This window comes from Uranotaenia lowii, chromosome 2, assembly GCF_029784155.1.
Source record: "Uranotaenia lowii strain MFRU-FL chromosome 2, ASM2978415v1, whole genome shotgun sequence".
In the NCBI taxonomy this organism is placed as follows: Eukaryota; Metazoa; Arthropoda; class Insecta; order Diptera; family Culicidae; genus Uranotaenia; species Uranotaenia lowii.
This window is the reverse complement of record NC_073692.1, coordinates 85,462,127-85,490,019: the sequence shown is the minus strand read 5'-3', so window position 1 is coordinate 85,490,019 and position 27,893 is coordinate 85,462,127. Positions and strand designations below refer to the sequence as shown.

Here is a 27,893-nt window from a genome sequence, read left to right as displayed (position 1 = left end):
CTCTCCAAGCTCTCGAAAAACGAGGTGTAGTTAAGGTCTCAGTTTTAGCAAAATTAGGCATCATTTTGCTAACCAAGTATGAAAATTTGTGCTCTCATTTTTGCTGTGTACCACCTTATGTCAAGCAAAATGAGAGCATATTTGGCTTTCAGGGCGTGATAGCAAAATTTGCTATAACTTTGCCATAAAAGTCTGCTCGGGTAAAGACAATGCTTAGGTTTTATTTGATACGGTTAATCTGAAAAAAGTATTCAAGACAATAGTCCCTATATTTTTTGATAGAAGATTTTCAAAACAATACAATACCCGAGCGGACTTTTATGGCATAATGCTCGCGATATGATGAACATCGCTTTTTATGAATGCAATATAAAAGTGAATTTATTCATGGTTCAGACAAATAGCTAACATTTAAACGCCAAAATGTACAAACATTACCGATTTTTCTGCAATAAAAGCTAAACAGCTGTTAATTTATCGTATACATTCAGGCGTTTCAGATGTGCGGTACATGACAGTACGCCTCTCTTTAATCGTTCGCTACTAGGAGCTCACTTTTCAAGACCAAACGGTGCGATTGATTTCCAAAAATTTCCGATCACCAAATCCTTCATGCCGGTATTTCTGGTTATAACCATGACGATTTTTGCAAAAACGACGTATCGAATAATTTTAGTAAAAGGAGCTCGCTCTTATCTAAAAGTCCTCGCCAGAAACGGAAGAGAGTGAGTTACATTGGAAAACATCTGTTCGGCGTTTTCAAATACTCTTAAATTGGTAACCTGGTCAAATGTTGAGGAAGCTAATTTTAGTTATCTTGTATGTCATGCTGTAAAATTTAAAAAAACTTCGTATTGGATACTTTTATTAAGCACATTTATCATCCATCTATTAAGTTGGAGAGGTACGAAATGTTGCAACCTCCGCTAAATAGAAATGTACCATGAATATCTCCCTCAGTATTTAGTGCAACTCCATATATAGGCGATATTCTTTAAACGCTGAAGTCTTATTTTATACATTGAGGCGTAACATGGCGACGTATAATGTATGTATCTATATCGTGTTCATATACAGTACTCGCTCATTAGTCGGACAGTCGGGACCGTCCTACCACCGAAAACGTCCGATTATCGAAGCTGTGTTGGAATAAACATTATTTTAATCGAATTTGGATTGTTTCGTTCTTGTCATTGAGATATTATAAGGAATTTTGCCAAAAATATGTAAAAAAATAAAGATTTAAATCACTTTTAAGAGCTACAACATGTTAAAAAACCTTACTGTCCCACCAAGCTATGAATAATGAACAGATTCGAGAAACGTGAAACAATCGACAGTAACAAAATTATGAAACATTTTGAAAGGTCTAATGAACAGTACTTATTTAATATGTAACGGGACTTTCAACAGTGCCTCAAAACATCTTATTACCAAGTGAGTACTGTAAAAAACAACGTATGGCTTTATAAATATCAGATGCAGTTATAATTAAGTTAAGGCGATATTCATAATTACAAATTTAAATCCACAAATTACCATTTCATGATTTTTTTTGAGCCGTTAAAATGATTTACCCCTGCTGAGGCTGGAAAAAAAGCCATGAACGCGAACCTGGAAAAATGTATCTCTCCAATAAATCGACAATGCCATATCATTACATTTTGTAACATGATGAGGAACAGTTAAAAGTTGAACAGGGAACTAGTCACCCCGTTTTGTTTTTTTTTAACTTCGATTCCTTCAAATTTGTCACGATGAAAAAGTCACTTCTGGAGAATCGAAATGAAAAAATATGTGAAGGTTTTTTGTTCTGAGGTCAGTTCAAGATTAATCCCAAACCATTCTCTATCCACTTCTCCATGTCTTATGTGGCAAGGAGGACGTTATCGGCGAAAAAACATATTCGACGTTCAGTTTCACAGTGAGTGTGCGAGCTCCTTTCATGACAATCGCGAGAAAAATTAATGTGTTCTTATCTTTATCATAACAAGTCATCATCCAACTTGGCATAAGCAGCGATTTAAATTAATAAACCCTTACCTGATTGAACGCACCAACTGCTCCCTGATAGCCATTTCAGCGGCATTCGGATTTGTCCTCATCACCTCTATGGTTTTGAAATCCGGCTGCATATTTGAGGACATTACAGGCAATGAAAAGTTTGCTACCAAATGTGATAACATCCACAACGGAACGAAACAAAGCAGTCTGTAAGGCAACAATACCAAACAAAAATTAAAAATATTATTTCCATATCAAAATCCGAAATAACCTGTAATTTTGCTAGCCGCTGTTCTCTGCGTCCTGACGTAACCTGCATCACCTAAAATATCAGTTCCGGAGGGCTCGTTGATCCAGGGAAGCACCGTGGGCTCTAATTGTCTGGCTGGGGGACTTTTTTTCGGGCGAGATGATCAAAACACGAACGAAAACGATAAACAAAACAACAAAACATAACAACTGACAATTTTTGTTTTTCTGCACTGGAATAATTCATTCTTCCATTTTTACGTGCAAAAAACTTTATATCTAGAGATTATTGAAATTCATGATAATCATAATAGCTTTCAGTAAAATTCAGTGAAATGGTTTACGACTTAAGAATTCTGTTACATTAAATGAAATTCGTGAATTCGTTTACGGTTTCAGAGTTCTGTTACATTAAATGAAATTTATTCTACTTCGGATTCAGCATCCTTCTACAACTATTCGTTTTACTTAAGTGCGGCTAAACGCCTGAATGTATTTATTTTAAATATGCAAAGAATTCGTATCAAGAACAAAATTTGATAACGATCTTGAAAAACTGATGATGCAAGAGCAAAACAACATTTGTTATTCTACACTCTACAGCATCAAGTCTACACAAAGGCGATTAAAATGAGTAGGGTAAGTGAGCCCTATTTTGGCATGGTCCTTATCTTGGCATGCCAACATGCCTTTTCATGTTTTTCAGGTCCAAATTGTGCTAAAAAATTTTGAATATATTTTAATTGCGAAGAGAATAATTTGTTTCAAATCTGTGCATACCGAGCTTTTTAATTGTTTGTACTTTATTAAAGTAGTTTATTTTTTTCGATCTCCATCCGAGGCAATTATGTTGGAAACCACCGTATGAAAATCAAAAGAACTCACCTTTCTAGTGCAACTGATAAATTCACATGCGATTTCAAACGCAGGCATTCATTTGAAAAAATTGCAATAAATACTCATGTCCAAAGTTAAACTCGGCAAAAAATAAAAAAAATACTAGAAAGACAAAGAATGAATATTTATTTAGGTTTTGAATAAAAACTGAAAACTAATTTTGTTCCTTTTCTTGGCATGCAACTTCAATCGAAATACACCACCAGTGTTGGAAGCTGGAAAAAATACATGTTCATTAAAGAGGTATTTTTGGGCTGATGTTTTCCCTAAAAATTCATTTAAAACTACGCTCAAATGTTTTTATACTAATTGGGTTGTATAATAAAATCGTTTCTATCAACTTAAGCTTCGAAATAAGTTGGAGAACATGAGTGATTCGACTAATTAAAAGTCATATCCAAGCATTGAAAATGCAAAAATCGCTATTTGGGAACCATGAATCGAAGGTACATTGGTATGCGTGCGAACAGCATTTGCATTGCAGTATTGCAGTCTGCCGAAGACCACGTGGTCTCCTACAGAACACAGTGGTTCGAAATAAAAAAAAAAACACTTAGTGAAATTAAGCAACTCACAAGACTTAAGATGTTTTTCTTATCAAAAACTGTTAGATCGATGGAATTTATGACTTTATAATATAAAATACATTATTAATTGAGTTTTGGGATCGTTTTCTATTGCTTGGAAACCATATACTCAGATTTAATTTTTTGGATTTTTGTTCTAGTTTTTTTCTTGCAAACAAAAGTTGGAAGTTCAGTAAAATATCGTTTCCAATTATTCCTTAAAATATTAGATGTGAGTCGAATTAAAAAATGTTTTAGCAAGGTTTACATTCTAACATCTATTTGGCCTGTCAAACCACTGCGCAACGCCCCGGGCATTCGAGATGGCTCTTGCTAGAAGCTCATAATCTCAGCTAACAAATTCAAAAGGGCAAAATTTCAAAATAACATTCAAAGAATTTTTCAATTTCTTACTTTATGAAGCCAAACTCCATAGTATGAAGATAGTTGTTTGGTAGTGAAAATAACCCTAATAGTATGGTCTATAAAAAATCAAAAGAAATAATTTAAACAATGATTTATAAATGACAACACATCATGATGCCCAAAACCATAGGAATGTCGTAAATTAATCTGTCACATCCTGAATTTGTTCAGTTAGCATTCAAGTCAGGAAATTCTCCAAAAAAATAAGAAAATCTAAGCAATTTTTTCAATATTTGGAAAAATCTAATCGATGAGAAAAGTTCAAAATAAGATATTTCAATTCAACGTTACAATACCACTTTCACAACAACCACGTTCAAGTCGTTTTATTAATAACTCGTTTATTTGACACGGCTCAAACTTTTCAGTATTACTTCTGTTCAAGTCGTTTTTGATTTTTATTTTGATGAAATTGTCTCAACAAACTTCGCAAAAATGATGAACTGTGAAATCTTAAAAAAAAAGGAATGTGTAATGAGAAATGTGAATCAATCGGTGCCAGATACGGATATTTTACCTCAATATTCTGGCAGCTGGACCACACGAACTTTTTTTTAAAACTCTACGTTGAAAACCTGGACTAGTCTAGATAAGCCCATGCCATCTGAAATACTTTTCCTAGATTGATTGTCTTTATTCAGATTTTATCAGTCCTTCATAAGTAACTTACTGTATACATATTGGAGAAATTTTTTGAAGGGTTTAGTTTAAAAAGTTTGCTTACAATATATGTTAGTTTAGATTTCATCAAAGGGATTTAATGTTCATAAAGAAGAGAAAGTTCAAACCACTCGCGGACATAATTCGTTTCCGAATCGGTCCCTGTGATGAAGGTTTGGTTGTCATTCATAAACCAATGATTCTTGTTCGTACACCAATATTCTAAAACAACCTGAGGTGTTTATAATCATCACTTTGCTTAAAAGAGTAAAAAGTTTTAAGTTTTGAAAATAAAAAAAAAAAATTGCGGAAATTCTGGACTTCCGACTTTTTGAAATGAAAGCTTATTTTGTGCTTCCCATCCAACCAAATTTCATCAATGTTTTCGAAAGCCTTTTTGTTGTATGAGTGAAGCCCGGTGTTCCATCGTCGCATAGAACTTTACGCTCAGCTGACGTCATTCTGTCAGTGGCCTTACATTCAGAATAGCCAACGATTCTGTTAACTGTCAATTGAGCATTGTTGGTAAAGATCTATTGCACTTTGCTGGTGGCCAAGAATCGGATCATCGAAACGGCAAACAATTGGTACGGCGGCCAAGTAATTGGAGCACTGCAGTGAATACTTTGCATACATTTTGCTCACATTACTGAAAGTTCCATAGAGAAAACATATTTTTGTTGAACTCTAAGCAAGTTAGCAAGTAAATTCTTCAAAGGATGTTCTATGGTGCACTTAACAGGAAGGTTGGAATCTTGAAAAAAAGGGTAAACCATGCCTTAGGTGCCAAGGTCGGGTACATTTACCCTAGTTATGTAATTTAACATAATTTGTTCTGGAGATTTTAAGTAAAATTTTAAAATCCTTTTATTCAAGCGTCAAAGTTTAATCAAGCTGGTTAGGATTATGCATATGCCATAAAGCAACGTATTCAACCAAGAAAACACAATTTTGATGAAAATTTACCGAGAAATTAAAGGGAAAATCTACCGTCCACACTAACCCCATAAAACGGGGTAAGTGAAGATATCTGCAGTCCATAACAATTTACTTGATAACTTTTCTCGCTTTGCGTCTATCAAGATCTTTACGGTAAAATTTATGGAACAATTATCATAAATGAAATTTGAAGTTTTCTGGACTTCGATATAAATTTTTTTAAAGTACGAGTTAATATTAACGTTTTTGCCTGTAGGTGGTCTAAATTGTTTTTTGTCGCATCAAAGTCTCCTCGGGGCGTGAAATTTTTAACGATTCGATGATACCTTAGTGATGCCTATTTTGGCCATCAACTTTCAAAATGCGCGAACTATGCCGGTTACGAACAGATTTGCTATTTGTATTTAGTTATGACTTAATAGACTCTTAATTTTTTTTTGTATAGACTAAGTAGTTGAAATTTTTGAAAAGAAACTTAAAAAAGAAGTTTTAAGAATACTCTTTGAAAAACAATTTCAATTCACATTATTGATGATCAAGTAAGAAAACGTTTGATAATCTATATTTTTAAATAAAATTTACCAGGTTGGAAATTTCTGTGTGTGGCTGCACCTTCCTGAAATGATACGTCTTTTTTTTTCAAACTCAAAATTATGTTGTTCCGGTAATTGTTCCGGAACGTCAAAATTTTGCGGCGTGTTCGTTGGTTGCTGTTCCGGTTCAAGGAGAACTAGCAACAAAGGAGTTTTTCTATTTCATAAGGTCGAACTCAGTTTTGCTCCCTTATTGCAAGGAGGAAACAGGAAACTTAACTCTAAGTTCATAGAATCGAACTATGTTTTGAACCTCGATCAAACTTAATTTTGAGTTGGAAAAAAGGAGCGTGGAAGTTCAGTTTTATGAACCAAATTTGGCGTATTTTTGGCTTCTTAACAGTTATTCAAACCCGTTGAGATTGATTATTGAAATGTTTCAATTTTTTTCTCCAATCTATTTTTCTTCTGGGCCGATCTCCTTTGCATTGAATGTTCTATACCAGCACTACTACTTTAAAAAGAATCCCATCTCATGTTCCAATGTGCAAGCCAATATAACAATAGCAGCGACTCAACTGTTTAAATTAGTCGAATAGAAGAGATGAAGAGGATTATATAAGTAAGTAGGTGTAACTTCAGTTTTGGCCTCAGGTTTGTATTTTACATTTAAAAAAAAATGACACCTCATTTATGCCTAGTTTTGCTATCAATTCAAATTCTACACAAAATTTTGCTTCAAGTTTGCTGTTGAAACCTAAATGTGGTCTCGGTTTGCTCTCAAATAAAAATATCTTTTATGAAATGAATTTGCGGCTTTATCGGTGAGGGTTAAAGAGTTGAAATGAAAGACGGATAGAAGATCAGAAGAAAATTCTAAGGTGGTGAAAAGAGCGAAGAGCATTTGAAATAGAAGCTTGACCACATACTAAATTCTTTGTCCCACACCAATTAACTGTATTGAAGAAGTAGTACCCAATAGAGAAGGCACTACGTTTTTCGATACAGTTAATTATGGATGGTTCGACCGCCATGTGAGTGTGCACATGTGCCGAACGGACAAAAAATTTAGCATGTGGTTGCTCTGTTAAGTCTTCTATTGTGCGATATCGTTCCATCGATGGCTAGGTAGATTTCTTATTTTCGTTTTGTGCGGATGTTCCAACTGGATTGAGTTGTCGCATACGGTCAACGGTCAGAAATCTTGGCCTAACTATTTTCGATTATCGGAACGATGTTTTGTAATTGATTTTTATAGCCGAATTATTTTTATTATTTAAGAGGAGAAATCACCGTGAATTTGTTTTATGAAATGAATTTGCGGCTTTATCGGTGAGGGTTAAAGAGTTGAAATGAAAGACGGATAGAAGATCAGAAGAAAATTCTAAGGTGGTGAAAAGATTTCTGACCGTTGACCGTATGCGACAACTCAATCCAGTTGGAACATCCGCACAAAACGAAAATAAGAAATCTACCTAGCCATCGATGGAACGATATCGCACAATAGAAGACTTAACAGAGCAACCACATGCTAAATTTTTTGTCCGTTCGGCACATGTGCACACTCACATGGCGGTCGAACCATCCATAATTAACTGTATCGAAAAACGTAGTGCCTTCTCTATTGGGTACTACTTCTTCAATACAGTTAATTGGTGTGGGACAAAGAATTTAGTATGTGGTCAAGCTTCTATTTCAAATGCTCTTCGCTCTTTTCACCACCTTAGAATTTTCTTCTGATCTTCTATCCGTCTTTCATTTCAACTCTTTAACCCTCACCGATAAAGCCGCAAATTCATTTCATAAAACAAATTCACGGTGATTTCTCCTCTTAAATAATATAAAAATATCTGACACCTTAATTATGCCCTGTTTTGCTCTCGTATAAAATTGAACAGCAAAACATGCCATCAGTTTGCTGTTGACACCTTATTATGGTCTCAGTTTGCTATCAATTTGGGCATCAAAATCTGCTCGGGTGTCCCTTTGGATTGATAAATGCTCGATTTATGTGAAAAAGCTGTATAGGAGACGTCCCCCCTGTTTCCTTTCCCATCCACCACTACTTGAAGGAAGTTGGCGTTTCTAATAATAATAGCCATTTTTTCGTACCCTCGACTCTTTCATATCAAATTTTGTTCAATTGGTTAATAAGTTCTTAAGCAATACAAAAAATCCTTTTCCGTGTGAAGTTTTCTAAAGGAGCCACCTTCCTCCCTTCCTATGTTCCCAATGAAAAAATGGAAGGGTTTTAAATAATCATATAACGAATTCTCGTATCATATGCCCGCATGCTAAATTTGGTTCCATTCGCTTGATTAATTCTCAAGTTATGCAAAAAAATGAAGCCCCTTTCTTCTCTTCCAATTGGAGAAAGGTAGTGGTACCAAATATCGAAAGAAACTTTTTTTGTCCTCAAATATCCTCTCATACCAAATTTGATTTTTGTTCGATTAGTTCTCCAGTTATGTAAAAAAATGAATGGGAGCCACCCTCTCCTCTTGATAGCTTTCTACTGAAAGGAGTGATGGGTGCCAAATATTCAAAGAAACATTTCTCGTACCCTAATACTATACCATACCAATTTGGTTCCATTTGCTTGATTTGTTTTTGAGTTAAGGTACACCGGGGCAAGTGCAAACGGTTTTCACCATAGTTCAACTTTCACATGTCCTAGAAAAATATGTAAATCTTCAAAAGTTATCAATTGTTGTTGTTGTTGTTGATTTATTTGTCTCGTGGCGTAAAGGTTAACCTTTTTTAAAATTGCCACTATCGGGGTAACTTAGTACACATGGTTATTACATTTTATCATCCTAGCACTTTAACTTTTAAACTACTCTTATTTAATCCGAATACAAATTAAATTAATTACGGTTCCAAAACTCTAGGCAGCCCCTCTTAAAAATTGCTTCCTGTATCGTTCGTTTTAATGTGGAAGGTAGCGAATTCCAGTGAACCACACCTCGCACGAAGAATGATTTTGAATAGGTTGATGAGTAATTCGTTGGGATGATCAGATTTTGCAACCGTTGCCCTCGGGATGACAGTAGCTTGCTGGAAAGTGTTGGCGGGTTTCCTGTTGTAATTATCGTTCGTTGCATTACTAAAATGGTTCTCAACAAATTCCCGTTGAAAGTGAAAAATTAAAAAATTTTGGTAAAAAGTAACGGCACTTTTGTGAAAAAATTTCTAAGTTTGCACTTGCCCCGTTTATGGGGGCAAGTGCAAACGCAATGTTTATTCTAAACTTATTCAAAGATGCGTCAGTGTATCGTTACTAACACGAATTTAATACATGTTCCGGTATGTTTTATCAACTTTTTTTGAAATATTTGCTGTTTTTCTGCAATATTAATTACTTTTTGAAACTTCAGTTTTGCTGACTGTTGTTTGAAGCAAAAGACCTTCATTTGTCAAGGCATTACGGAATTTTGAATATCCGCTTAAGATACAACACTTTGGACACCCCTTCTGACCACTCTAATATAATGCTGAACCATTTTTGAGATGATTTTTTTTTTCAATGTCTGATGTTACGTGGCAAGGTGCGTTTGCACTTACCCCGGTAGTGTCGTTTGCACTTGCCCCACAGTGTGGGTTGACATGAGTGAATATTATTTTCACAATTTTCAGGGTCTACTGAAAATTTATCATAAATTTTTTGCTTTCACTTGAATATCAGTCCCAAACACTCACCTTTCAACGAAAAATTGGATATGAATGTCCTTTTTCGTACATAGTTAAAAAAAGCAAAACAAAAACACACTTTTCATATCTAGTACGTATTTGAATTCGTGTGTAATCAAACAGTGCCGTGTTTGTTGAGTGTTTGTGAGTTGATCGTTTGCACTTGCCCCGAGTTTGCACTTGCCCCGGTGTACCTTATGTAAATAATGTAAGAAAGGCCTTCCTTCATATATCCCTTCTAAAAATATGGAAGGGTCTCATGCCAATATTTCTTGTACCCAAATACCACTCCATGCCAAATTTGGTACCATTTGCTTGATTGGTTCTCGAGTTATGCAAACATTTGTCAATTTTTGCGTGACCCCCTTCCCCCTTCCAATTGCAATCAAGATTTCCAAAAAATCTAAACTACAACTCTTTCCAAGCATTTATGTTTCAAAAAACTAAAAATTTAAAAAAAAAATAAAAAAATCAAATAAAGTCATTGCTATAACATTGCACTAAAATAATTTTACAGATGAAAATTAAAAAATTTGGCTACAAATCTTCAAAAAATCGAAATGCATGGGTACTTACCGATCAATTTCCCTTGAATTTCCCCTAAAAATGAATCAGAAATAACTTTTATTTTCATTTCTGAAAAATGAGTTACTGTTTTCTGTCTTTTAAACATCTTCTATAAACACACCATGGTGTCATCATAATCTTGATAAACTTTAAATCAGTAGAGGAACCAAGATTTTTGAAGGTAATGCTCAAAACCTCAACCAGTTAAACACAAATTCCCAATGCATGGATATTATTTTTAAAGTACGACTAATTTTTTTCATGCAAACATTGTTGTAAATTTGTGGCTTTATGGAACGCAGGATTGAGTGATTAGTTAATTTTACATATAGTACCCATAAATCAATTTTGCAAATGCAAAACTTTCAATTCATACAATCGGCGATATTAAAACAAAAAAGTTAAACATTCTATAAACTTTTCAGATTAGATTACCATTGTATAACCTTCAGCTTCCTCAAAAGAAGTAAATTCCAAATGCCGAAAATGCACCAATTAAAATGCCTTGCTTCGCATTTGGAAATCAAAGTTCAAGTGCAATGAGTTGACACGCTCCACACACGAATATAGAAACTCCTACTTATAAGTATGTCGGCGACGCCTCAGCCGGTTTCCCAAATGAGTTCATTGCCGGCACTAAACGGTCTGCTCGAGTTTTGGCACCGAATTCGTAAACAACACTTAATGGTAGCTATCTACACCTGTCAACGTGGCAATTATTCCAACACCACCCGCTTGCACTTACCTGATCAACTTGATCCTCCCGGATGGTGATGATTTCCTTGCCGGCTTTGATCACTTCCTTGAGGCTCTTGATCTGGTTCCGCAGCTGATCGTTTACCGTTTGAAGGGAGAGAGTTTCGGCGTTCGAAATCTGTAGCTGGAATTGAAGCTCCGCGAGTTCTGCCTTCAGTTTTCGCAGCTCGGAGCTGTGATCTTCCTGTGCGCTTTCGTTTGTCTGGGCTTGTGATTTCAACTGATCGATGGTATCCTGGAGGGAGAGAATTTCTGCATTGGCTTGCTGCAGATGAAGCTGTGACTCAGCCAGGTCTTTGCGCAGGGCTCGACGTGTTTCATCCTGTGAAATTGAGTCCGATGAACTGTCTGCAGAGCTGTCGCTTTGTCTTTCTGTGTCGTTGTGCAAATCTTCCACGTGATCATTTTCGCAGCTTCCATTGACGGCAACTAATACTTCAGCAGGCAATTGCTTTGTTTGATCTTGCCCTTGTATGTATTGGACCAGTGTAAGGTTTTTACTTTTTTCCTCTTCCAGGTCTTTTCTCAGCTGATCCATCTCTTGCCTGATTTCCGCCATTTTCACTTTTCGAAGCTCACGATGCCTCGCGATCTCCTCTCGAAAATCAGCCAATTTGTCGTTTTGTTCCCCACCATCACATGATTCAAACTCATCAGGTTCATCGTCCTTGAACGAACTTTCAACAACACTATTTTCTGACAAGTTTTCTGATTTATTGCAAATTATTGCACAATTTTCCCTCACTCCTACATCTGCTGAGTCGTCGTTAACGGGCTGAGTTTCTTCCCATCCACTTTCTGTTGCCACACCATTCGATGTATTTCTCTCCTCTTCCTCCCCGCGGCTCCCATTAGTCGATATAAAACTACCCATTTTCCTGAGCGTGATTTTTCTTCACTTGCCCAGATTACGTTGGTGGAAAATTAATCACCTCCGTTTAAACTACTCTCGAGCAGCCGTTGACTAATATTTATTTGCACAACCCTTGCCGGAACAATCGCTGAATCATTTCGCGCTATCGTTTTCCTCGAATTGAAACCTACTTTACTAGCCGAATTATTAAATGAATCATATAATTACTACCCGAATAAAATATAAAAAGAAAATTTCAGGCCAACAGAAGGCAGAATCGTTTCGAGTGCGTCGTGCTTCTGTTCGAGTTTAAGAAATCGCGACGACTGAGCTATTTTTGGCGGGCGGCTGCTGACTGGCGAATGCGATGCCGTGGTTTAGTACAACCGAAATCCAAGCCATGAGATGCGATGAGATGCGCGCGCGACTTTTCCGGCTGATTTTTCCCTAAACATACTTAACCAATACATGTACACACTCGAACACCCACGAATGTGACGCGTCCGGCATCTTTGGTGTGGTCGACTGCTTTCGTCTGGATACATGCAGTTGTTTGGAGTTATTCACCTGGCAGATGTTTATGGGAGAAACATACTAAATTTATGATTGATTGAACTGGACAAAAGGGAAAGTGATTTCAAAAACATACACTAAGCCAAAGACCATATGAAGAGGGGGAGGGCAATCGGGGCTATTGCCCTGGGCCTCCCGACTCAGGGGCGGGGGGTAAAAAACATTCAACATTACTTTGATCATACTGCTTTAAGTTCTAGAAATCTAGGAGAGGAATTAAAAGTAAGAAAATTGGAATTTAAACGTTAAATAAACAAGCGAAGGGGCTCCCAAGGAATTATATCTCGAATAGGTTTACCCGATTATGGAAAGTAAAGGGGCTCCTCGTAGGGTAAACATTGCAGAATTTTCTCTCAAATAAGGATTTTTTTTTTCATAATCTGGCAAAACCTTAGCAATTTTAATTTTTCAATACAGAGTTTGGGCCAATTTAAACACGAATTAAAATTTGTCGGTGTGCTTTGATGAAAATTTTTATTTTCAATTTTTTCTTGATATTTGTTGAGTAATTTCTGGGTTAGGAAAAAAATTGCCCGAATATTGCCTGGATTTTTTGTCGTAAATTAAGAAATTACTGCACGAATTTAGCAATGTTTTTATATAAAATTGATCGAATTGGTGCGGCCCAAATACGTGCTGAAAAAAAATCAGGAAACCTTACCCTACACCATTTTTCCATAAATTGTTTGAATCAAAAAAAACCTACTACAGATGAAATCGGACCAATCCGCAATACAAAGTTTTTTTCTGTAAATTTTTGATACAAATTCCAATCTTAGAATTGAAATTCGAATTGAAACTTTTCTAATTTATTCAAGCGAAGTTTCATGCAATTTATGTTGAGGTACTTTTTTTTTAAATTGTCCTCCACTGATGTAAAAATCCAAAAATCATCAAATCATTTTCCAATTGACCTGTCTCAAATTAATTTCATCATTTAAATATTTTCATAGCAGAATTACGAGTTTCTTTGAGTCATTATCCAAACATGAATACCTCAATGTTTATAATCTTATCATTTTCCAAATTTTCCAATAGGGATTAAGCTCATTTAGATTTTCAAAACTTGTGTTTCAGTTTAATGCATGATTGAAAATTCGAGATCTTTTTTAAAGGTACAGAAATGTTTAAAAGATATTAAATTCAAATAACCATTTGGAATATAAAATAAACTTTTTTTTTAATTCTTGCTTTGGCTCTTTTTGTTACTTTGATTCTAAATTTCAATATTTGAATTTCATTTTTAATATGTGATATGAATTGTGACTTTGATTGGAAAAACTGAAAATTGGTTATTAATAAAATTTGATTTGAAGTTTTGAATTTAACTCAATTTTTTTATGATTCTCATAACTTAGATGAAGCATACACAAAGCGATCAATGGTGAAATGAAAAGACGGACACAGCGGGTAAAATGGACACTTTCAATTTTTTGAAAATTACATTGTTTGGCACAAATCTAATGATGGAAATATGTTCGTCTAAGTGTATCAACACTTTCGAGATTTTTTGTTTATTTATAGAAACAAGGTCCAACAGAAAACCAACAAAAACTGAGAATCAATTATCTGATGTAATTTTCTCTCCTCGTGAAATAGTTCATAACTCGCAAAATTTTCTAAAATTTCAACCGTTTTCAAAAGTAATGTGTTTATTAGACTTCTTTTAAACCATCAGGAGGAAAATCAGCGAATTTCGGTCAAAGGGCTTGAACAACAAACGTTTTGAAAAAAAGTTGCTAAGACGGACACCTTAAGGTCGGGTAAAACGAACACATAAGTTTATCCAGGTATTTTAAATTTTTTCTTCGGTTTGATCCTCCAAATGCCTTCAAAAGACCTTGGCAAGAGCAATTGTCGGTCGAAAAGCACTCATCATCTCAAACAGGCCATAATAACTGTAAAAACAGGATCTCCGGTGAAGAAAGCGCCTATAAAATACGGAATTCCGAAGCCACACTGTTTTGCTTCTGGACTCGGACCAGTTGGTTCCATTTTGGTTGAAAAACGTTTTCAAATATTTTACTCACAAAAATATCTAATTTTACAGCAATTTTTGCGGCAAAATGTACCTTTTCTGAGCAGTGTCTATTTTACCCGACCATTTTTTAAAAGTAAAATTTGCAAGCATGTTTTAGATAGCTATAAAAACAGTGTTGATGATGGAAATTTACAAATTCTTATAGTTAATGCTACCTTAGGGTGTCCGTCTTACACGACTTTCCCCTATACCTTATAATTTTTTAAAAATAGAGAATTTAAGTTGGGGATTGAGTTATTGAACAAAGCGCGAATAAAATTTTGCTTTTGACAAAATACTGAACTCATATCCAGTGTTTGTTAAAAATATAATTTATTCTATGGGATGGCATATGATTTAAAAATCGATACATAGGGACCCCACAAAAATGGCACAACCACCCCCACCCCTCGATGGCTGAATCCGGCCCTTACAAAGCCACAAGACAAGGTTCAAGCAAGCTGTCCTTAGAATTTTGTATCTTGCGACCAAATAATTATGTTTAAACAAATTTTGTCAAAATACACATACACGATTATTGGAAGCCTTATTCTTCTGATGATTCGAAATCGGCTGAGGTGTTTCGAAAAAAAAAAATAAAAACGGTTTCCCAAGTGATTTTCTTCTTGATTTTAAAGCAATAATTCTGAAATTTTCCAATACACCCTAATTTGGCAATGTATTAGGATAAAATTTCCTGGATTCGCCCAGCCCGGATTTTCAATTTGGATCATCATTGCACAATGGGGAAAAAAGTGCAAACCGCGAATAAATTCAATATCTTTCGTCCTACATGACTCAAATCTATGAAATTATACTTTCCTTTTGTGAAAATTTCCGGAGAATCGATTGGACATAGTTTTAAACGCCGCACAAGCTTACGAACGGAGATATAGTACCTTTTTAACCCCTTATTTCCCTATATTTTGTAAACATTCCAGAAAAGCACTGATTTAAACCAGAGAATTTTGAACGAAAATAGAACCATCGTGTGCATTTTTTTTCTGAGGAATCGAATGAAGGCTGTTTCGGCCACCATTTTCTTCAGAAAATGGAGTTATTGCTGTTTTCATCCTCAATTCCCCTATATTTTTCAATTATTTCAGAAAAAAGCTAATTCGGAATTGAAATGAAGGCTGTTTGAGCCCCCGTACGCTTCGGAAAATGAAGTTATGGCTGTTTTACCTTCAATTCCCCTACATTTTTCAAATTGTTAAGAAAAAGCATGTTCGGACTTGAAAATTTTGAACCAAATGGGTTGTATCCTATGTAATTTTTTCCGAGGAATCTAACGAAGGCTGTTTGAGCCACCGCACAGATTGGAATCAGAAGTTATGACTGTTTTACCCTCAATTTCCCTACATTTTTCAAATAGCTCAGAAAAGCATGTTCGGACTTGAAAAATTCTGAATCAAATGGAACGTACCAAGAGGGATTTTTTTTTTGAGAAATGCAACACCGCACGCATCGGAAATAGAAGTTATGGCTGTTTTACCCTCAATTCCCTTAAATTTTTCAAAAAGTTCAGAAAACCCATGATCGGACTTGAAAATTTTTAACTAAACGAGACTTATCTTATGCAATTTTTTCCGAGGAATCTAATGATGGCTCAAACACCACCATACGCTTTGAAATATGGAGTTATGGCTGTTTTTACCCTCAATTCCCCAACATTTTTTTATGATTTCAGAAAAAATGTAGGGGAATTGAGGGTAAAAACAGCCGTAACTTCATATTTCAAAGCGTGCGGTGGCTCAAACAGCCTTCATTGAATTTCTCGGAAAAAATTGCATAAGATAAGTCTCGTTTAGTTAAAAATTTTCAAGTCCGATCATGGTTTTTCTGACCTTTTTTAAAAATTTAAGGGAATTGAGGGTAAAACAGCCATAACTTCTATTTCCGATGCATGTGGTGTGTCAAATAGGCTTCGTTACATTCCTCGATAAAAATCACACATGATACGTTTCATTTGGTTCAAAATTTTCAAGTCCGAACATGCTTTTTCAGAGCAATTTGATAAATGTAGGGAAATTGAGGGTAAAACAGCCATAACTCCTGTTTCAGATCCGTGCGGTAGCTCAAATAGGCTTCGTTGGATTTCTTGGGAAAAATTACATGGGATACAACCCATTTGATTCAAAATTTTCAAGTCCGAACATGCCTTTTTCTGAAATCATTGGAAAATGTAGGGGAATTGAGGGTAAAAACAGCCATAACTCCATTTTCCAAAGCGTGCGGTGGCTCAAACAGCCTTCATTGAATTCCTCGGAAAAAATCACACAAGACACTTCCCAACAGATTCAAAATATTCAAGTCCGAGCATGCGTTTTCAAAACAATTTGAAAATGTAGGGGAATTGAAGGTGTGGTAACGGTGTTATATGCTCGGATGCTGGACTTAGAATGACGGAGTGGTATAGATCATGCACTTACCAGACTGTGTGTGGGTTGATCAGCGAGAGCTTACCTGTGAGCGTGGGAGTAGAGTGTATTCGAGTATGTATATTAGGGTGTCCCAAAATTGCATTAGTTCTGGGAATCTGGGGGCTCACCCTCCAAATGGTAGATTAGGATGTGCCGAACAAACTTTTGTATGGAGCTGACTAAAAAAAATCATGTTTAGAGGTTCCGCAAGCGCGATCTTTAAAAAAAGTCCACTTTCAAAAGATTTGATTTTAAATAAATTCTGGGTCCAAAAATTTTCATAAAATTTATATATTTTATATTTTTTTAATTTTGTTTGAGTTAAAAACTACACGTAAAAAATACAAAAGGAACCAAATTTGTATCAAAATGTAAAACTAGCAAGCTATTTTCAAGGAAAAAAAAATTTTTGGTCCAAAAGTTTTGAATTCAACTGACCAAAATGTGTACCAAGCCTAGAATATTTTTGATACCAATGCCATCAAAAGATGCGGATTTTTGTGCACTTAAACTTTGCTGAACAAAACATGTGGTTTGTATCAACGTGTGAACAGCTATTCACGATGTAATGCTTAACAAAAATAACAATTTAGGATATTTTTTATTTAATTTATCAAATTTGTCTTAATAAATACCTACTTTAAAATCAAAATACTTGCAAAAAAAGACTTTGATAGTTTAAAGGAGTCATCAGAAGGCCATATGCCGAATTTGAGCAGAATCGGACAACAGGAAGGGGTTGCACTGAATCTCATGTGTGAAAGGGATTCTGAGACATAGTGTTCTAAAGAAGCATAAAAAACTGGTTTTAATAAAATTTCAATTAAGACTAACATTTCACCTGAAGACTGCAACTCGATTGGACTTAAAACAAAAAAGTTATGGCTGTTCAAAGATTGTATTTTGGTTACAAATTGTCCTGTAAAACTCAATGAGTAAAAAGTATTCATTGTGTGTTAAACGACAATTTGCCACAAAAATAAAATCTTGGAACAGCCATAACTTTTTTGTTTTAATTCCGAGTTGCAGTTTTCAAGTGAAATGTTAGTCTTAATTGAAATTTCAATAAAACCTTCATAATCAAGCAATCGATTGATAAAGACAAAAATGCATGATGAAAAACCAGTTTTTTATGCTTCTTTAGAACACTATGTCTCAGAATCCCTTTCCCACTTGAGATTCAGTGCAACCCCTTCCTGTTGTCCGATTCTGCTCAAATTCGGCATATAGCCTTCTGATGACTCTTTTAAACCATCAAATTCTTTTTTGGCAAGTATTTTGATTTTAAAGTAGGTATTTATTAAGACAAATTTGATAAATTAAATAAAAAATATCCTAAATTGTTATTTTTGTTAAGCATTACATCGTGAATAGCTGTTCACACGTTGATACAAACCACATGTTTTGTTCAGCAAAGTTTAAGTGCACAAAAATCCGCATCTTTTGATGGCATTGGTATCAAAAATATTCTACGCTTGGTACACATTTTGGTCAGTTGAATTCAAAACTTTTGGACCAAAAAATTTTTTTTCCTTGAAAATAGCTTGCTAGTTTTACATTTTGATACAAATTTGGTTCATTTTGTATTTTTTACGTGTAGTTTTTTACTCAAACAAAATTAAAAAAATATAAAATATATAAATTTTATGAAAATTTTTGGACCCAGAATTTATTTAAAATCAAATCTTTTGAAAGTGGACTTTTTTTAAAGATCGCGCTTGCGGAACCTCTAAACATGATTTTTTTTAGTCAGCTCCATACAAAAGTTTGTTCGGCACATCCTAATCTACCATTTGGAGGGTGAGCCCCCAGATTCCCAGAACTAATGCAATTTTGGGACACCCTAATGTATAGACTTACACAGAGTTACTCTACCACATCCTCCTTTCTCTAAAGGAAGAACAGAAGGTATTATATACTGATTATTGCCAGATATATTTAGTTTTGTCCTTGAATAGATTTTGAATAGTTCTGATTATGTTTAATAAATTATTATTTAAATTGTTTCTGTTGAAGCAAGCAATTTTAAGCTCAATATATGTAATTTGTTGGACGCGGTGGAATCTCAGTATCACGATGACTTTCAATTTCTTGTATATTAAAGTATCCGTCTTTATTATACTTCTGTCATACATTTTATGATAAAACATTACAACTCCTATCGATATTATGTATCGCTTTTAACTGATTGCAGATTTAACCTGTTTCTAACAATTAACTGCAACATTAAATTATCTGCACCCTTCTATTGCACATTTTGAACTCATCCAACTTTTCGATTAATGAATATGTAAAGATTTCGTTCTAGGTATAGAATAGTTCATCAGTACGTTATCTCCCCTTTTTTCAATACGTTTTAGATCTTCATTCCGCCGGGTCATTCTACTGTTCAAATGTATTTTATTATTCAATCTAGATTATCAAACTCTGTACTTGAAGATGATGTTTCTATATTTCAAATAAAAACTGTATGATGCGTAGTGAGATACATGCTAAATACTGTTGTACTTAGTTCTTATGTTCAACCACTGTAAAGAATATTCTCACCCTATCAAGTATTAAACCATTTTGGCGTTCCACGTTTTCATTGGCTTGTGAACATTATTATAGAGTTTAGTTCAAAAGCAATTTCTTTTGCGAAACTTGCAAAACTTCGAGTTTATCGTTTAAGAAATTCTTACTCTGTCTTTTTTTTTAATTTTTTTTTTTTTAAGAGACGTTTCTCTATACTTTTTTATTTTTTTTTATTTTTGTGCAGTTATGACTGCCCTAATCTCGATATGTTTACGCCAATGAATAGGATTCATTCCATTGTCTATCCACAGTTTGCTGCATCGATAATACCTCGGGTCAAGACAATCTGGAACTTGAATAAGATGACGTCCTTCGCATTTTTCTCTCCAGATAATCCAGACCTCTTGTCACCAGCCCTGGTCCCTTAGCCATCATTTCATGCTCGACTATTCAAGGTTCCTTCTGTCGACTGAGCATACGGTTACATAATGTTGTACAAATCACATGTAGAAATTTACGAATTAGAAAATTGTTTGCATGATTACATCTCTAGCGGATTAAAAGTTCAGCTCTTATTTGTCTTCATTTGTGTTGCCTGCTTAATCTTAATAATATTTAATAGGTACAAAACAGATTTCATTTACTCTATAAGCTAGGTTTTGGGAAAGAGTCGTCGATACCACAGATTTGGTAGTCTTTTTATTTACCTTTTACACACTGGTTTTTTTGTTTCAAGATTCGTCTTAACACATTACAGAACAAATACGAGTTTTCTCGTTTTTTTTTTTTCATCGCAAGTTTGTAACACTAAGAAGCATAACTCAAATGTCCTTTATTATATCAATAAATTTTCTTGGACAAAATTGAACACCACACTCGCCTTAACTCAAAGCAGCTAAATTTGTGGAATTTGGTCCAATGATTTCTGAGATATAGAGTGCCGAATTTCGGTGTTTCTCGGCCATGATTTTTCGCGGTCCGCAAAGTGTTAATTGTTATAGTTCATATTTACTCAAAAAGAATCTGCGATTCTGATTTTAGATATCCTGTTGAAGATTTGAATCTGAACGCGAACTGATGTTTTATTATCATTTTTTTTCTTCGCAGTTGAGCGCCTTCCCACAGGAAAAGAATTTCAGGGTCCTTGATCTTCTTCAAGAACGAATAAAATGCTTTAACATTTATTTTTTTTACCTTTAAAGTGTCAAATAATTCCCAATGCCTTTTGTTTGATTAGATTGTTATGTCTATCGGTTAACGATAAACTTTCCGTGGAGTAACTAATAATTTGATGTCACAATTAATTTATTTGTTTATCTATTTATTTATTTGTTTATCAATTTTATTTTTTTTAGATTAGAAATAGAACTTTTTTAAGTTTACTTTTGAACAGTCACTAGCTTCCTGCATAGTAAAGTCATTTGAATAGATATTTTCAGTTTATCAACTCCTGCAAACCAAGATTTTCGTTTGCTAAAGTTAGTAAAAATTTGGAAACTAAACTTTTTATTCTGAGAAAACTAACACGTAATTTAAATGTGGTTCTAGGATATCGACAAGATATGTAGCAGAGGTAATTTTTTTCCCAAGTAAGCCGTTTATGTTGTTTTGAACTTAAGAATAAACAAAAAAACAATGTTGTTATGTTCTGGTAAAATACACTGCATAAATATATCAAAATCAAGTTCATTGTTTATTCCGATTAACGAACTGGTTTTATTTTTTTTTTTTTAAGAAACTCCAATCGTAACAAACTTTGATTTTTTTTTCTGGCTTTTTCTACCAGTTGCACATCGTAAAATGCTTTTTCAAATATTTAGAATGCTGAATAGTTAAACTCCGTTGAAATTGACCACTTAGTGAAAACTGGTTAACGGTTGATTAATGGTTGATTCATTCTTTGGATTGTTTTTTTTTAGTATTTTGGATATATTCGAAAATAAGAATTTACTATGAAACTTATGGTGAAGATTCTGTTCCTCAATTAGGTTACTGTTTAATTATTTTCCTTGGCAAATTATCAATCAATTTTCAAAACTTTCTCCATTATGGGGATAACAGAACTGGTTTATTTTCCTATCGTTCAGAACCGTTTTATTTTATTTATTTTGTTAATAAACCGTTTTCAATTTCAGACATATTTGCCCCGTCTCTGAAATATTTCGAATTGTAAAATCATTCAGCTTTTATTCTACCTCAGTTGGATTTAATGTCTGAATATTCTTAACTTCAGTCAAATATTCAATTAGAACCAGATTCAATAAAAAAAAACACCTGTCACAGTATTTGAAAATATCTGTATATTGTCATTTGCTATTACACTGAATATTTTTCATATTCATTAGTTCAAATATTTCCAACATTTATTTTTTTTGACTTGAAGCAAAAATCATCTTTGTTTCTCAAAAGAGCAAAAGCCTTTAACAGGCTCTTAGTACTTAGATTAGACTGACTTTTGCACATAACTTTAAAAAAAAAGGTTAACTGTACCCAGGGCCGTAGGAAGAACCGACTCATGGGGGGGGGGGTTTTGGTGACTAATTTTTACCTATGATTTTTTGTCCAAAATTAAAACAAATTATGTTTGTAACTATTTATATGATTATTAATTTTTAAGTACTCATTAATAGTTTTTGTATAAAATTGTTACTTAAGAGAAGACACAAATGCCACAAGGATGACAAAGTGTCATTTATAAAACCTTAAAAATGTAACTTTAGAAAAGTGATCCTTAGCCTAAAGGGTGGGCTAAATTATTTTTAATGAAATCTCTAGAAACAAAATTTGAAAATTTCTTTCATCGAAGGTTAAAATTTTTGTTTTTGTATAAAATTCTGGTAGATAAAAGTTATTTGATTTGAGCATAAAATAAGATATTTTAGGATAGCCTTCAATTTCTTAAAAAAATACTTATTCTATTCTCAAATTAAACAAGCCCACAAGCCCAACATTAATAATGTTACATTGGAAAAATAAAAAAAATGTGCAGATTTTTTAGACAAAGATCAGGTACATATTTCTTAATCAGGAAATATTTTTCATAAAGAATCAATTCTATACTCAAAATCCTGTGGATGATTTTTTTTTAAAATATAGTTTAGGATATTTTGCATGAATCAAAACTTTACTCAAATTCTTCTTTATATTTGTGATTTTCAGCTGAAATGTGAGTACAAACTTATTCTGATTAAAAAAATTTGAAATCTGGAAATCGAATTGACAAGCAAATTTTTAAGTTTATGTTCTTTTGAGTTTTACAACAATTTTATGTTGATTGAAAAACTCATTCACCAGCTAAATCTTCTTCTGAATTTTAAATCTGAATTAAAAAATTGAACTTCGAATCTTTTTTCGAAATGTATAAAAAAATACGATTCCCGAAACTTAATTCCAGATCAGAATTTCATGAGCCAAATCTTAGAGCCCTCATTCATGAATCCATTATTTAAATTCTGTAGTGCTGGTTTAATCTTAATTCATTATTTCAATTATTTATTTTTAATCTGTTTTGTGAATCAGATTTAAAATTTGAATTCGAATGATGAATCGGAATCTGGTTTTCAATTTTGGATCGCCACTTAGAAGCTTCAAATGTTTATATTTTGTGTTAGAATAATGTTTAAGAACTTCGAATTTGAATATAATATAAATTTCTTCTTTTTCCATATTCGGAAAACTATTATACAAATATTGAAAATGCATTTGATTTTCGAAAAACATGATTCAAATTTGATATGAAATGCAAAACCGAATTCGAACAAGGATTTCAAAGCAGCTTTTGATTCCCAATTTCTTATGATTATTCGAACTGAAAATCAAGAATCCCAAACTTAGGTTTTTTTAAGTTTTTCTAGATTATTGATGAGCAATTCCTAGGTTTTGACCAAAATAGCCCGGTTTTGCCTGGATCTGGTCGACAACTTTGAAATCAAATACCCGGATTTGGCCTAGTTTTTATATAAAACAGCCGGATCTGTCCGGCCGGATACGTGTTGAAAAAAATCTGACAATCTTATTCTATGAACAAGTGAGAAAATTTTGAAAAACTGTAGCAGAATTTTGAACGTGAAATGGGTTTTTGTGGTTTTTGTATTAGTTTATAGTTAAGATAGATGAATATCTTTGCTCTTTCATCATAATCTGATAATGAATTTAAAATTTTGAGTATAGAGTAGGATACCTCGCTTGCTTTTTTGGACCCTCATGGGGGGGGTTTAACCCCCAAAACCCCCCCCCCCGTTCCTACGGCCATGACTGTACCTATGAATTCGACAATTCCCTAGCGAAATACTAGTATTAGTAAGTTATTTTTTTTTCTTCGTTTTTCAATTGTAAGACTGAATTTAATGAAAATCATTGACTAATAGTTGTATTCAAACAAGAGGATCTTCAAACCTTCTTCGCGAAATTTACTCTTTTTCTTAAACCTCATCAATTCGTTTTCCAAGTTATAAGTTACAGTCTTTTTTTTTTTTTTAAACAAAACAAAAATCTCAATGTTGTCCTCAGTCCCCATTTCCATATTTCAGGACACAGTATCTGGTTTTCCAGAACAATCGCAATGATTTGGAGTGAATTGCTCGTCAATTTTTTTTTATTTTTTTTTTTTTTAAGATAAAAACCTTGTTTTTTTCCTAGAAAGTGCATATATTGTTAGTATTATCTGTTAAGCTTCAAACCAGTTTATATACGTTTCCTTTTCTTTGCAATCCAGAAGGATGGACGACTCTTAAGTATGGCAAGTTGTTAGATCTAGGGTTCGGAATTGAGCTCACCGCTACTTGTTCTGTTTGGTCGCTTGTCATTATCTTTTTGAATATATTTTGTCATTTTTTTTTCACTCAATCCAACTGTCACTCATTCAATGAATTTGAAAACACAAAGCCAATGTTTTTAGAAAAAAACATTACGTGTCATAACGTTGTACCATTCAATCTTTCAAGTGAATTTAATCACATCTACATCATTCATCGGAACGCTTCGGATGAAAGAAATTCTTTTTTTTTTCAAAACCTGACACACCAACATCATAAGGGCCTTCGAATAGTTGAATGCAAACAGAAAACCGTAAGCATTCCGATCAGATCAAACCTCCCCAATAAGACGATTTAACGTCAGAGCCAACCCAATCACCAAGGGCTTTTCTTCAAAGTCAATCTTCTACTATATAAAAATAGGTACCTACACAACAACTCATTTAAGAGATCTTCACATGCTTAACAGCATCTTACAAGTGTATTGAAACACAGCTCGAACTCGAACTCTAAACAGTAGATTTAACTACTATCACCTTTTAGCCCTTTTAGTCATTGAAGACGCTCTCTTCTCCTGTATATTGAGTTGAGGTATTGCTGATCCAAAAGTAATCAAATCATGCCAAGCTTACTGGCCTTAGCTTGTCAGTGTATTGAAACACACCTCATTCAGTTTGGATGCTCGCTCCAAAGCTTCTCGCCGTCACCGAGAGAATCCGCAGAATTTACGACGGTGCATGACAGCTAGCACTTTTTCTCTCCAAAGCTTTCGATGATGATGATCACCTGATCGTCGCTGTGTTACACATACAGAAGAGCAGCTCATGCATATAGTGTCGAGTTGATTTCGCTCTCATATCATCCTCTCAGTTCTTCCTAAAAGTTTACTGCCAGTAAGCAAATATAAAAGGCGGCAGATACGAAATACCCTTGAACTTTTTCTGTATTATAAAAATAAACTATTATTGGACATAATCTGTTCAAGAGTGCCTTATTCAGAACTGTTGATACAAGGTAGTTGGTAGTCGATTTGTGATGCTCAAGATTATTTTTCCTAAATAAAAATTTGCAACATTTTCAGTGGTTTCGTGACAGATTGTAGTACTAGATTTCTATCAAGACATCTTCACTCTTGAACAGAACAGAATCTCGCTTAAATTTTCTCTTATGTATGGCAACATACCTGACTTGCAGATCGATTGGTTGTGGTGTGGGTGTAAATTAGGCAGTTAAGTTTTCAACACTCACTCTCACACTTATACACTTTTCCCACTTTCTTAGCAGAAAATTTTCCACTCGGTGCTCTTTCGAGAAATTCAAAATGGAGTATTTACGCATCATGAGTGGATACTCGAAGCACTTCACTTTTTTTGTATGCTTTGTTAATACAAACTTCTCGAACGAATATACTATTTCTTTTTTTTTCGAAGGCCTCATATTCTTTGCACATAGCATATTTTGATTTTAGCACAATTTTTCTGACCCTTTTTGATGGCGTTTTACCTGGTTTTTTTTTTTCACTGAACACTGATGCATTTATTATGTAACATGCAATTTTCCATCGTTCCTTTTTTTTTATTTTACAGATTTTTTTTTGCACCTAAATTTTTTTTTGAAATTCACTACCCCACCGATACAGAAATTATACATTTCTCACGAACCCGGTGATAGGGAGACTCTTCATGAGATTTTTTTTCTGCACATTTTTTTTTTTTTTTTTTGGAAAACTCACTACAATATCTTATATTAGATGATCCGATCTCGTTTTTATTTTTGTTTCAATTTATTTCTTTCAAACTTTTAACAATGCATTACAAACATGCACCTATAAAACGGAATGAACATCTCAGTTTAACTTTTCACCGATTTTATGCCGATTTCACGCACGCGATACTCAGTTTCTACCCGATCGTCGCCATTTGTGGTAACGGTGTTATATGCTCGGATGCTGGACTTAGAATGACGAGGTGGTATAGATCATGCACTTACCAGACTGTGTGTGGGTTGATCAGCGAGAGCTTACCTGTGAGCGTGGGAGTAGAGTGTATTCGAGTATGTATATACTTACACAGAGTTACTCTACCACAGAAGGTAAAATAGCCATAACTCCATTTTTTTAAGCGTGCGGCGGCTCAAACAGCCTTCATTCGGTTCCTCGGAAAAAAAAACTCCACAAGATACAACCCATTTGGTTCAAAATTATCAAGTCCCAACATGCTTTTTCTGAGCTATTTGAAAAATGTAGGAGAATTGAGGGTAAATCAGCCATAACTTCATTTTCCAAAGCGTGCGGTGGCTCAAATAGCCTTCATTCGATTCACCGGAAAAAACACTACAAGATACAACCCATTTGGTTCAAAATTTTCAAGTCCGAACAAGCTTTTTTCTGAAATAATTGAAAATTATAAGGGAATTGAGGGTAAAACAACCATAACTCCATTTTCTGAAGAGAATGGTGGCCAAAACAGCCTTCATTCGATTCCTCAGAAAAAATACACACGATGGTTCTATTTTCGTTCAAAATTCTCCGGTTTAAATCAGTAATTTTCTGGAATGTTTACAAAATATAGGGGAATAAGGGGTTAAAAAGGGCGGCGTTTAAACTATGTCCAATCGATTCTCCGGAAATTTTCACAAAAGAAAAGTATAATTTCATAGATTTGGGTCATGCAGGGCGAAAGATATTGAATTACTTCGCGGTTTGTACACTTTTTTCGAAACTTATAATTTCGGAATATGAAAAGAAAATATTTAAAATTCAAACCATTTTGAAGATTTGGATCTGAAATTTTTATCTCAAATTTATATTCCGAGTTGAAACATAAGAAAGTTCCTTGAGTCCAGAATTGAAAAAAAATGTGAAACAATTTTATCATGCACAAGTTATTTGAATTTAAAAGTTGAATAAGGCCGGAACACATATCAATTTTTTCTTGTGTTACCCCCTCCTCCACCCCCCCCCCTTTCAAAGTTTCCAAAAAACCCGAAGGGGGAAATAAATAAAGTTTTCAGTTTTTTATGGAAATTTCGGACAATGTATCTAATATCCGGAAAATAGCAAGACGACAAAATAAACTGTGGAAGATGGGAGTCTAATAAACTTTTATAAGCTTTTTTTTATTGAACTTTTCGATGAAAAATTATTTGACATATATTGTTTTTTTTTTGCAATGATAAAGTTTGCCATTTTATTGCATACTAGCTTTCATGCAATTTATTCCAATTTATTAGTTTTTTGTATTATTTTTTTATTGTCCCCTCCTTGCGTTGATTCAACTCCGAGTGACAAAAGAAAGATTTGAAATTTGTTCCGGCCTAATAGAAAAAAAAAATCATTTTGAAAACCATAAATTCAAAATCAATTAAAAGATTTCTGGTAAAGGATTCTGATACAAATTTCGTTTTTTGGTTTCAAATTCATAGGATTTCTTATCTGGAATTAAGATTCAGGTTTTGAATCTGGGTTAAA

At 34.0% G+C, this 27,893-nt stretch overlaps 1 protein-coding gene across 1 annotated transcript in view; it reads right to left on the bottom strand.

Annotated features, from left to right (window-relative positions):
- LOC129744571 (restin homolog) overlaps window positions 1-12,455 on the bottom strand; it is a 47,938-nt gene extending 35,483 nt beyond the window's left edge. Inside the window, exon 1 of the mRNA XM_055737158.1 lies at window positions 11,277-12,455. Coding sequence (XP_055593133.1) covers window positions 11,277-12,161 — 885 coding nt within the window. The 5' untranslated portion in view covers window positions 12,162-12,455. The remainder of the gene's footprint in view (window positions 1-11,276) is intronic.
- Between the last annotated feature and the right edge of the window lie 15,438 nt (window positions 12,456-27,893).